This window comes from Mya arenaria, chromosome 12 (genome assembly GCF_026914265.1).
Source record: "Mya arenaria isolate MELC-2E11 chromosome 12, ASM2691426v1".
Lineage (NCBI taxonomy): Eukaryota > Metazoa > Mollusca > Bivalvia > Myida > Myidae > Mya > Mya arenaria.
The window spans coordinates 51,415,772-51,428,818 of NC_069133.1; the positions used below are offsets into that span (position 1 = coordinate 51,415,772).

Genomic DNA, 13,047 nt, shown 5'->3' on the forward strand with positions numbered 1-13,047 from the left:
CATATTCGGTATTATAATTTTTAGTGAGGAATTATAAGACTTTTTTTAATTTTTAAAAAAATGTTTGAGTTTGAAAATCCGGTGCCAGTGTTAACCAGTTACTTTTTAAGTTGAATTTGCAAACCATAATTAGTTAATCTGTAAATGTTGTACAACTAAAAAGGTAACAGGTGGCAGTTCTGCGCGCTTTCAAGCCAGTTTTTAGTCTTATGATGTTTATCTTACCGATAATGTTTGGCGAATATTAACTAGATAGCTAGATAATATTTTCATGAAAATTAAGTGGTTAACACGAAACAATTCGCGAACGTTAACAGGTTATCTTACGGCAGTAATATGCCACCATACTACCAGACTTTTCATTTTGATAAAGAAACACCTCTGTTTTAGTGACCTGAAGCAAGTCACAGAGTCTAAAATGCTGGCTGACCGCTGGTATCAATTTTCCTGTTTCAGGGAACATATTTTTAGCATCACATATCAATCCATAATTGTGTTTGCAGTTCAGAACAGTTCATTCTAGGAAAAGTTGTTCTGCGTTATTCCGCTCTAGTTATATGTTCAGTTCTATATATATATACCTTTGTTAAAATACCAAATAATATAGCACACTGAATAATAATACCTCATGAATGTTGATACGAAAACATTTATTTTAGTTGGCTATATATTATATATGACTCTGCCGTCATGCATGATGTATATTGTATGTGTTTGCTATGAATGATTATACTTTCAAAGATGAATGTAACGCTTTGATAGTTTATGTATACATACACTTTTGTGGTATGATATAAAAGTCGACGGTTTTAATGTGTATTCTAATTAGCTTAAAAAGGTATCATGTAATGCAGGAAGTTTCAACTTTCAACGTTTGATGAATAATTTTATGAAAACCTAATCCATTGATATGAATAGCGGCTCCATTACTATATATTCAAATATATTATGGAAATATACACGTACTTAGATAGCCTCTGTCTCGAGTTCAAGGTATCCAATGAACACACATATAAGCTTGTGATCTAATTGCCATTGGTGATAATGTTGAATTGTGATGGCTGAATTCCCAAATACGTTTGGTATCATGGCATTTGATAAGGTCTTGCATAAACATTACTAATATGTAAATTGTTTTTGCAGTTTGAACTTTTGAACTTTATTGAAACTTTAAATCGCCTGTGGTAAAGTCTCCTTAATAGATATGCAAATCCAGGATACAGTATTGACAACGATTCTCGCCCCGATAGTCACCATCATCTGTGAGTTTTGTTCTTTCAAATCTGTATGTTCTCTCTATGCCAGTGCTTTTGACCCCCATCGGTATATCCGCAAATCCGGCTCATGTGTAGACCAATCAGAACCACGTATTTTCTTGTCCCTGATCGCATTAGTTAGGTTTTGGGGTCGTCCACATTCACCTCTATTGACTGTTTAAACGCTCTTTTGCAACGAACACTAAGAATGCCAACGATTCCAGAGACAAGGACGCAGACACCTGTAGAAAAAGTAAAATAAAGCATTAATCATGTCATACATGGTCGGCATATGTCCCTTCGATGTATATATAAAGATCATCGGTCTTTACCAAATATATATTTTGTTGAAATATAGAGCAGCGGGCGTTAAAACTTAAAGCGAGGAATCACGTGACCTAAAGGGGTTCTCACATAGGTCACCATGGGCCTGAACCGATGTAAACAAACAAGTGAGTGGCGTTAATTTCAAGATAACATAATTGATTGAAAAGATATGAAAACATTTCATAGCCTATACAAGACTATGTTTTTGTGCTTATACTCTTGTGAAATATTTTAAGTGTGCTTGTAGTTTAAGTATCCAAACTTGGGCCAAAATTTCAACTTGACGGAATTTTGTAGATCTATGCAACGCTGAGATTTTGGCTAAAGATTGCATCATTAAAATACAAGCAAATCTAAATAGTTTCTATCGCGCCGCCTTGATGCCCTGCATCATTTCTTTCTTTTTGTTGCATTATAAGGACCATCCATTCAGATTCTGACGTGGATGTACCTCTTCAAATTCGGTCTGGCTGTTCGTTATAATGCTATATGACGATTTAGCAGTGGGTAACATTTTTAAAGACAAATGATAACCGAAGCACTATAATGTTTAAAAGAATGTATGATCATATCTCAGAATAAAAAGAAGACAAATTAAAAAGTAAGTAATAATAACATAGTAACTTTATCACGTACCTGCCACAATGAAAGACATTTCGTAGTTGCCAAAGTGGTCTACCAATATTCCTAAAAATAAATTATGATCGTTGTTGTTTTAGCATTATGGCAAATGTTTTAAACGTTCATGTCAAAATACACCAATCAAATTATTGGTATTTATCTCCTTGTCTATAGGATCTTATGGTACGAGTATGACTTGTCAGTGCTTGTGTTGCGCTATGGCTGGTGCTAGAGGCTGACAGAGTTGTACCCACACTTGCAGTCAATACACAGTCTCCATCGTACTGCTCTTTCATACTTTGGACTGTATGTATAAAGTGTTTCCGAGCGAGTTCTTTTCATGATGTTTTAAAGTAGGCCACAACCATTTTCTTCAAATTAGACAAAGGAATCTTTGAATTAACATTACGCATACATGACAATGAAAATTCTTCCACGGTATAAAAAATAGTTGTTGTTGTCTTTTGAAAAAGAATAGACATGACCTATATGCCAATTAAACATTAACTGCAATTAAGCTTTTCATTGAATATTCAATTTATATTAGGTAAGCGGCCCGCGGGTGTATTGGTTTAATTACTACTGTTTGCAAATAAACTTAGCGTTTCTAATGTTGAATACATGTTAAAAGGATTTGATGTTCGTTGCCTTTGATCCATCAATCCATTAAGTGAATTGGAAATCAATATATATAACCCGTCGATAGAATTCACACATTAAAGAAACCGCCCGCCGCTATCAGCGTATTGGTCTTTACTTTTAAGAGTCATATGGAACTAACTAATGAAGATTATGCCCGCGCAAAACATCCATGTTTGTACAGATGGCATTGGTTTAACTAAATCCGACCAGTGTTATTGTCGCTCTTAAAAAACGGTGCGAATACAAACCAAACTGAAAGCGCTGCTATTGACCGTCAGTTCGGTGCCAAATAGCATTGCAATCGCGTTTTATTTGCTAATTGACTAGTTCATTCGCTTAGTTTTATTTGCAAACAGTAATACTCCTTTGCTAATCAAAACCCTCTGTAGTGGCACATGGTTAAAACCATCTGTAGAAAGCATGTAATGTGGTTATAATTACCAGCTATCACAGGACCAACGATTGCGCCGATTCCGCCGAAGGAAAACTGAAGTCCCAGGCTCACGGCGAGATGTTGCATTTCAATAAACATGAGACTAACGGGCATAGCTACCACGTAAGGCGAGCCCACAAGCAGTCCGTATATAACTACGAATATAACGTGTCCAATAAAATGCTTTGAAATAAATGGGTACACTATAAGTGATATTGCAACCGCACATATTGATCCACAATATATAACAATAACATTAGCGTGAAACTTTGATGACACAATTCCTGTAAGAATTCGCCCGGCTATGGAAAATATACCGGATAAAGATATAAGTAATGCGGAATGTCTTGCGCTTATTCCAGTAGATACAATAAAACTTGGAAGGTACATATATGCTAGATACGTGCCAACACAGAACAACATCATAGAAATACACAACACTAGTATGCCTTTGTTAGAGAGCACCATAAAATAAGACTTTAAAAATGAACACCTCTCGGATGCGTCTTTTTCTTTACGATTTCTTGTCCGATGTGTATGTAACTCAAGCTCACTTGGGAAACAAAGCATCCCGAAGGTCACGATATTCGCTGTTAAACCTGCCATAATTAGGAAATATCCAGTTGACCCATACTCTTCTCTTGCCTTTTGCATTACAGGTGCCAGAGCGAACAATCCAAATCCGATCCCTGCGTTTGATATTCCTAGTGCCAAGTTGCGTTTTGAACGAAAGTTGAAACCAACGACAACCATGCTTGCTGTGTATCCGAGAGCTCCCCCGGTTCCTGAAAAAGTCAGAAATTCAATGTACATAATTATTTTCTGTCCACAAAAGGAAAGCGTTAGTGGTGCGCGCTTGACATTGCTTAGAAATAGCCTCTGTAAAATCGAGATTGCTACAATATTGTTTTGCTTTTTTGTACATTTCCGGAGGACCTCTCTGCTAATCGGACATGTTAACTACAAGTAGACTGAGCTCTATTCTTAATCAACCAAAAACTGTTCTGCAGGCTGTTTCAATAAAGGGTTTTAGTCGGAACCACAATCATCTTAAATCTGTATGAACGTCACATATGACAACACTTTGATTTGTTTCCCTCCATTAGGTGTTCATTTTTAATGCTGACTAAAGTTCAAATCAAAATAATATGCAAGTATACCACTCGGGTAATTTAGACTTAAATCAACTTAGATCTTTTTTGGGAAAACGGCCACTAGGGACTGAATGGGGACTGTATGGCAAACTCGTTTTGGGGGAAAACGGCCACTAGGGACTGAATGGCAAACTCGTTTTTAGGGAAAACAGCCACTAGGGACTGAATGGCAAACTCGTTTTTAGGGAAAACGGCCACTAATGACTGAATGGCAAACTCATTTTTGGGGAAAACGGCCACTAATGACTGAATGGCAAACACGTTTTTTTGGGAAAACGGCCACTAATGACTGAATGGCCAATACGTTTTTTTTGGGAAAACGGCCACTAATGACTGAATGGCAAACACGTTTTTTTGGGAAAACGGCCACTAATGACTAAATGGCAAACACGTGTTTTGGGAAAACGGCCACTAATGACTGAATGGCAAACACGTTTTTTGGGGGAAAACGGCCACTAATGACTGTATGGCAAACACGTTTTTTGGGAAAACGGCCACTAATGACTAAATGGCAAACACCTTTTTGGGAAAACGGCCACTAATGACTGAATGGCAAACACGTTTTTTTGGGAAAACGGCAACTAGGGACTGTATGGCAAACTCGTTTTTATAATACTAAATATTGAAATGATCGAAAGCAGTTTAAAAGTGTTGTCTACAAATATCATAGCTCAGTTACTTCTACAATCGTTATCGTTAATAGTACAAACAACTATGCATAATTTAAGAATTGCTTAAAGCTAGTTTTATCAGATGAGTGTGGCCTATTGATTACATCGAAACATCACTGGTTTCACCTCCATCTCACCTCTGAGTAAACTACTGATAATTGTTCTCATATTAATGTTGGCTAACAGCTTGATTTTGCTCCAACGATCGGTCCAAGTTTCTGACGAGAGATGAGGAACTCTCTTGTTCTCTGAGAGTGCTCCAGTGTGGTTCTGGTAGATTTGGTCGTTTGTTTTTGACGATGAAATTTACGAAACCGTACAAAAATGTTCGTTATTCAATCTGTCAAGTTTATTTAAGTTTTTCATCATTACTCTAATTAAAGAGACTTATTTCATTTCGGATCGAGTAGAGTCGCTTCATTGACTTAAGTATCTTTAAACCGAGAACAAGGCGTTGGATTAAATACCTTTTCAGCGATCTTTTCCCAGGCGTTTTGGACTAGAGGCGGTGTTAAACTTTTCAAATAATAGATGAGAAAGACCATTGAGTCCGAAGACATCCTATGATGAAATGTGCTCTGAAGTATACCTGCCAGTATCCCGCATGTGAATATAGCGATGTAGATGTTTGGCGCATACGCAGTGGCGAGAAACCCGACCGTGTAGCAGACCCCGGACAGCACAAGGGTCACTCTACAGCTGAAGCGATCTATCAGCAAGCTGGATAGCGGTGCTGAAATATAAATACAAGCTTGCTACTCATGCGCTTATTCACAAAGTTTCCACGAATACCAAATTTCGCTATACTATGTTTTTATTGATGTTAAGCTATGGCCAGGGAATATGACGACGCCGCAACCATCGACGAGGAGACCAAGGCTATGACTATGGCTCAGGTTAAATGTAAAACAATCTGGAATGGAGAATCCTAGGAAGCACAAAATACATCCATATTATGACAAACGCATAGTCGGTGTTTATTTACAGGGCAATTGGTTTGTGTGTTTAAGGTTCCCATGCACGTTTATCGAATAAAACATTGATTTCACATCAGGTATTAGGCCTAGAAAATACATATCACTTTCAGCAAACATAATGCATTATAATGATGGTACATGTAGTCGATACTTTCTACAACTAGAATAATCATGATTAATCGTGCAATGGGGATCATGTTTAATCGTGCAACGGCGATCATGATTTATCGTGCCATGGCGATCATGTTAAATCGTGCCATGGCGATCATGTTTAATCGTGCCATGGCGATCATGTTAAATCGTGCCATGGCGATCATGTTTAATTGCGCCATGGCGACCATGTTTAATCGTGCAACGGCAATCATGTTCAATCGTGCCACGGCGATCATGTTTAATCGTACCATGGCGATCATGTTTAATCGTGCCACGGCGATCATGTTTAATCGTACCATGGCGATCATGTTTAATCGTGCCACGGCAATCATGTTTAATCTTGCCACGGCGATCATGTTTAATCGTGCCACGGCGATCATGATTAATCGTGCAATGAGGATCATGTTTAATCGTGCAACGGCGATCATGATTTATCGTGCCATGGCGATCATGTTAAATCGTGCCATGGCGATCATGTTTAATCGTGCCATGGCGATCATGTTAAATCGTGCCATGGCGATCATGTTTAATCGCGCCATGGCGACCATGTTTAATCGTGCAACGGCAATCATGTTCAATCGTGCCACGGCAATCATGTTTAATCGTGCCACGGCAATCATGTTAAATCGTGCCACGGCGATCATGTTAAATCGTGCCACGGCGATCATGATTAATCGTGCCATGGGGATCATGTTTAATCGTGCCATGGGGATCATGTTTTATCGTGCCATGGCGATCATGTTAAATCGTGCCATGGCGATCATGCTAAAACGTGCCATGGCGATCATGATAAATCGTGTCATGGCGATGATGTTTAATCGTGCCACGGCGATCATGTTTAATCGTACCATGGCGATCATGTTTAATCGTGCCACGGCAATCATGTTTAATCGTGCCACGGCGATCATGTTTAATCGTGCCATGGCGATCATGTTTTATCGTGCCACGGCAATCATGTTTAATCATGCCACGGCGATCATGTTTAATCGTGCCATGGCGATCATGTTAAATCGTTCCATGGCGATCATGTTAAATCGTGCTTCGGCGATCATATTTAATCGTGCAACGGCGATCATGTTTAATCGTGCCAAGGCGATCGTGATAAATTTTGATGCCTGTTTACCGCATATGAATTTAGTATTACCTGAATTACTTATATGTAAAATGAATGCACAAAAAACATAAGGCCAATAAAAGATAATTTAAAATTGATTTTCATCCGTTTGAATTAAATGGGCGGAGTGACATTTCTTTTTTCTTGATGAAGGTTTCACCTTTGAATATGTGTTCATGCTCTTTCTTACTGCATAAGGGACCATAAACATGTGTTTCTAGATGACCCACGAACACGATCGTTACAATTACCCTTTTTTGCATGTGAATGATATACGTCGACACCGTGGGTATGAATAAACGCCGTTCCCGGACAGTACCGGACCGATTAGTCTGGAGTTCCTTCCCCTGACACTAGTCTGGAGTTCCTTCCCCTAACACTATCGTTATCAGTAAGCAGGGAACCAGACTACGAACCGATACGCAAAAACAGTCCCTAGTTCAACATTTACTTTTTAGTCAATAAATAAGGGGCGGCGGGAAATATAAGGGGCGGGCGGGGATGAGAATCTAGCAATTAATATGTAACCAATAGATAAAGTTATTGCGGTTTATAATTTTTTTCTTCGTTTCGACTGAAATCGGACGAGGAAAGCCATGTTTTACAAGCTTTCACACGCAAATGGTAGTTTGAATAAAATTTTACTTCAAACCCTTTAAAATGATACGAAAGTAATATGGGGTCACCAGACATCCCAAATGTACATAATTGCACATAAGATTCCTTTAAACACAGCATCAAATTAACCAGATTAAATTCATATACAATAATTTAATCACGGTACACTAATGACTTAAATGAAACTTGTTATTCAAAGAAGAGAAGAAGATCGATAAACCCTGAATATAAATAACGCTCTCTCGTCATATATGTCACACAAATATAAAAAACACTCATCTAAAATTATTTTTAAAGTGAATATTTGATAAAATAAACATTTAATCGTTTTGTCACCTCCAAGCGTGTTCAGTGCACTGTGTAAGGCCCCAGCCCATGACGTCACGGCAACGCTCGCGCCATATTTGTCAAGGAGAACAGCGTGCGTTATTCCAACGGCGTAAATGGCCGCCCCTACAAGACAGAACGTCAAGAAACTTGCGATCAGAACCATCCATGCCCAGCCTGTATCAAGATCTTCAAAACAATCATCTTCAGGATCTCCCTTCTTAACGACGAGTTCTGCTTGACATTCGCATGTTTCTTCTGAAGTTGAAATTAAATCAGCCAGTTTATAACATGAATCCTTTTCATTCTGGATATTTGAATCAACCTGCTCGTATTTGCCTATCATATCGAAACGAATAAATATGTAATCACAATTATCCTTCACAAGGACGAACGACTAAATGATTATGATTGTAAGTGTACTCTAATAGCATGTATATAAACATACTTTCGATAGTTGACTTTTACATAAACTCGAGATATTAAGTTTCATATAGTATACCGCCTTATTAAAAGGCAGTGTTAATACAAATATCAACGCTTATTTTAAACTCACGATAAAAGACAGAGCCCATGGCGGATAAATTCAATATAATCAATATAACTACAATCTAGATGCCAAGGCAAAGAATAAATAAATAAATAAAACAAAGGTTGGACATCAAAGTGGTTCTCATCTATAGTGTATTTAAAACAGAGTTAACATTATTGATGTTGACATAATGTGTTGCTTCACCTGATTTAAAATCATCCGGACTTCTTTGTTGTACACTCTTACTTGAATAATAGTCTCGTCCACAAACTCATGATTATGAAATTTCATATAATATATAGCGGTTAACTTGCAACTTTAATAGCATTCGGAACTCCTCGGTCATTTTCTATCGAAAACAACAACGGATATGGACGGTTTACGATGTCAGAAATCGATACACTTTAACAACGCTGCAAGTAGATCGCGTAGTAATTTATTTATCAGTTAAACTTAATGACTTTGCCCTTGGGAATCTTTATTATGTTTGCAAGAATACGCTTCATTGGAAATCAATTTAAACTTAGATACTATACAAATACAAGCTAAAACACTACATTTGATTAATAATACAGTTGAATTTTTACTAAGTACTTAAACTGATGTACCAGCATACATCCGAGGTCGTTTTCGATAAAACAAATGGCCGAGGAGTCATATAAAACGTCAATTAACATGCATATCAAAATTATTTACCCCAATACCTTTCCTGTATACGCTCTATAGGTAATTACATTTTCGCACTTTGGTTGAAAGGGATGATCTTTTATGAACTCGGAAAAGTAAAAATACTCGAACTGGTGATTTATAAATGTATGCCTGTTCTAAATCTAATTTTGTTTAAAAGTTATGAGTTAATATGCTACCGCTTAATTACATATAATTTTTATTTGTCACCATTGCGCACTTTATGCCTCATGGGTCTACGGCCTTCTGGTTTATTATAAATATAACATGAAACGTGAAACTTACTTCAAACTCACGATACTTAACAGACCCATTAATATGCTTGTTTTGTACTTTGTTTCTAGCCGATATTTTCAAACTTATTCAAATATAATCAATAAATATATCATCCATGCGTCCAAGATAATAAAGAATACATTAAACAGTCGACGAACTCAGGGGGCAACTCAAGGAATTGACGTAAGAGGGGGGGTAACTTAGTGGCGCAATCTTTTGACATACATCCCCTGCACTAAACCGAACTCTACAAATTTAACCGCACACAATGTAGCCTAAAACTTTAACCTAAGTTCCTAAGTCAATCAGGGGCTATAATTTGTATCTAGGATGATATGGAGTTATACAACCTTATTGTGTGATGGTCTTGAACAGCTGTTTGAAGTATGAATTAAATTGAATTGATGGTATTGAAGTTATAAGTGAAAATCCCAACTTGCCCTAAAACTTGAACCGGACAGAATGTTTTTAAAAAAAATCACAAACCCTTCAGCTTCAAACCTACATAGGACGAAACATAGCAAATGACATGATATGGTATAATCGTGCTTTGAATGACTGCCATGAATATGTACAAATGAAAAGAAAACGTATGTAGCTTTGAATAGTCATGTTCGAAGCAGTATTATTTGTCCTAGTAAAGATTTCATTATCTATCATTACCATCTATCGTGTGTGGCTGGAAGTTGGGAGACATGGCGCTTTGCACTGCTTTTCAATATGTTATTTAAATAAGATCCTTTAGAGGCACACACTACACAAGTATGAAAACGGCAGTCTCAACGTGACTATGACTGCTTACTGACAGCAATGAACACATCTGTAATGTACGTGTGAGTAGTCCTCATCTTCGACGAGTTCAGAAACTATAACGGCGACTATATATTCTCCGAAGGTCAACCTCAGCATAGAGCAGGGTGTGAACACACGGTGTTATCACGAACCTTGATGCTACAGATACGTGATTTAGCAAGGCTCACTAGAAATGCTTGCTTAACGTTGCACTCTTAAATCAGGTAAACTACATTACAGCGACTGAGACACCGGATGATTCCAAAATCGGCAAATACAGTATTTTATCAAAACAAGCCTAGAATTGTCAATACGAGCTAATATGAGGCCGATAATTCATCACTTAACATATAAGGAATATTTTGTCGCTGTCTCAGCTGAGTTACCCGTTCAAAAACAGCGCATACTGGTTTCCCAGTTTGTAGTGTGTATATTTAGCATGACTGTGAAAGTCACATGTACAGTACAGATACATAAGCCGGCATTACATTTAAAGTAACGGTAGACAGACCCTGTAAATTTAATGCATTGTACACACCGATAACAATTTTATGTTAGTTCTTTTTTTTATTTTCGTTTTTTTTTCATGACGCTGTATCATTTGGCGTGTAGTCCCTTCCTGACAGCAATTTACTGGGACATCATATTGATGACGGGCAATGAGGCGCAATGGAAATCTTCTTCGATACAATCCACATCAAAGCTCGTTTCTTTCGCATATTTGAAGTTTAAGGGATATTTAGGTAAAAACACTCAAGACAAAACTTAGTCACAAACATTGGCAACGGATTTTCAAACTCAATAAAAAAAATCAAAATAAAAAAAATCTTATAATTCCAAACTTAAAAATGTAATACCAAAAATGTGATTTTTTTTTATTGATTTTGAAAACCCGTTGCAAGTGGTCACAAACACTGGAAAATGCACATTCCATAACCCGCAAATGTGGGTCATTTTGCGGAGTTGGCGTATGATCACATTATTTATTCTCTATACGTTGACGATTTATGTTCTGACGTTTTGATTACTTTCATCGAACGGGAGAGGTGAAAGACTATTGTCATATGGATTATAGAGTATATGGTGCTTGGCTAGGCAATGATTATACAAACTGTATTACTGTGCAAAAATGCTTTTCGACGGAATAATTCGTACCTTATGCGATTTTAGCTCGACTGTGTTTATGAAGATAAAGATAGTGTTATTGTTATAGCCTTGATGTCGACAATGTCGTCAGAGGCAACGCGGTTGTCGTTGTGAAAAACCCTTTCCCTGACCATAACTAAAACACCTTAAAGATATTCGAATACTACTTTGCAAATATGGTGATAGCGGCAATATGACAATGTGTGGCAACGCCCATAACTCTGTCTTTATGCCCTTTGATAGTTTGGAAGAAGTCATGCAAATACTTGAACAGACGACCGTTGGCGTTATCTCCGCGCCGCGTTTGTTGTGATCTATACTGACGTGACGTTCTTGTTGTCTTTGCCGTTGAGGTTCACACAATACATTTTCTTACCGGTAATTAGTTGGCTCTATTTCACGGACTCAATGCTAGGCCAAAATAAAATACTTATAATTAAGATATGACTTCGAGTTATTTTGTGGTCCGTTTTCACTGGTTATATGGTAATGTTGTTTTATAGGTCTTGGGAGGTCAAAAAATGTACACTATCTTAAAATGTCATAATTTAATTTTCATCAGTATAAAATATAATTCAATAGGTAGCTATAATAAAAGAAAGAAAAGAAGAGGCTCGCTGACATATCTCATCTGGCATGGGGTGCTAGGCGGTATGCGCGCTGTTGGACGTGTCTATTCAGACATGGGGGTGCTAGACGGTATGCGCGCTGTTGGACGTGACTCTTCAGACATGGGGGTGCTAGACGGTATGCGCGCTGTTGGACGTGACTCTTCAGACATGGGGGTGCTAGACGGTATGCGCGCTGTTGGACATAACTCTTCAGACATGGGGGTGCTAGACGGTATGCGCGCTGTTGGACATGACTCTTCAGACATGGGGTGCTAGACGGTATGCGCGCTGTTGGACATAACTCTTCAGACATGGGGGTGCTAGACGGTATGCGCGCTGTGTGACATGACTCTTCAGACATGGGGGTGCTAGACGGTATGCGCGCTGTTGGACATGACTCTTCAGACATGGGGGTGCTAGACGGTATGCGCGCTGTGGGACATTACTCTTCAGACATGGGGTGCTAGACGGTATGCGCGCTGTTGGACATGACTCTTCAGACATGGGGGTGCTAGACGGTATGCGCGCTGTTTGACATGTCTCATCTGAAATGGGGGTGCTAGACGGTATGCGCGCTGTTGGACATGGCTCTTCTAACATGGGGGTGCTAGACGGTATGCGCTATTTTTGACATGTCTCATCAGACATGGGGTTGCTAGACGGTATGCGCGCTGTTGACATGACTCATCTAACATGGTGGTGCTAGACGG

At 38.3% G+C, this 13,047-nt stretch overlaps 1 protein-coding gene across 1 annotated transcript; it reads right to left on the bottom strand.

Annotated features, from left to right (window-relative positions):
* Positions 1-712: 712 nt before the first annotated feature.
* LOC128210775 (monocarboxylate transporter 12-B-like) lies at positions 713-8,868 on the bottom strand. Its single transcript, XM_052915126.1, has 6 exons — positions 8,850-8,868; positions 8,303-8,551; positions 5,694-5,837; positions 3,288-4,064; positions 2,220-2,270; positions 713-1,498 (listed from the first exon to the last, which is right to left on the bottom strand). The coding sequence occupies exons 1-6, from the start codon at positions 8,866-8,868 to the stop codon at positions 1,395-1,397; spliced, it is 1,344 nt and encodes a 447-aa protein (XP_052771086.1). The 3' UTR covers positions 713-1,394.
* Between the last annotated feature and the right edge of the window lie 4,179 nt (positions 8,869-13,047).

Excerpts from the sequence above, each read along its gene's own strand:
- LOC128210775 (XM_052915126.1), bottom strand. Across the intron at positions 4,065-5,693 it reads CACATGCGGGATACTGGCAG|GAACCGGGGGAGCTCTCGGA; the intron begins GTATACTTCAGA and ends TGACTTTTTCAG. Across the intron at positions 1,499-2,219 it reads AATGTCTTTCATTGTGGCAG|GTGTCTGCGTCCTTGTCTCT; the intron begins GTACGTGATAAA and ends CTTTTTCTACAG.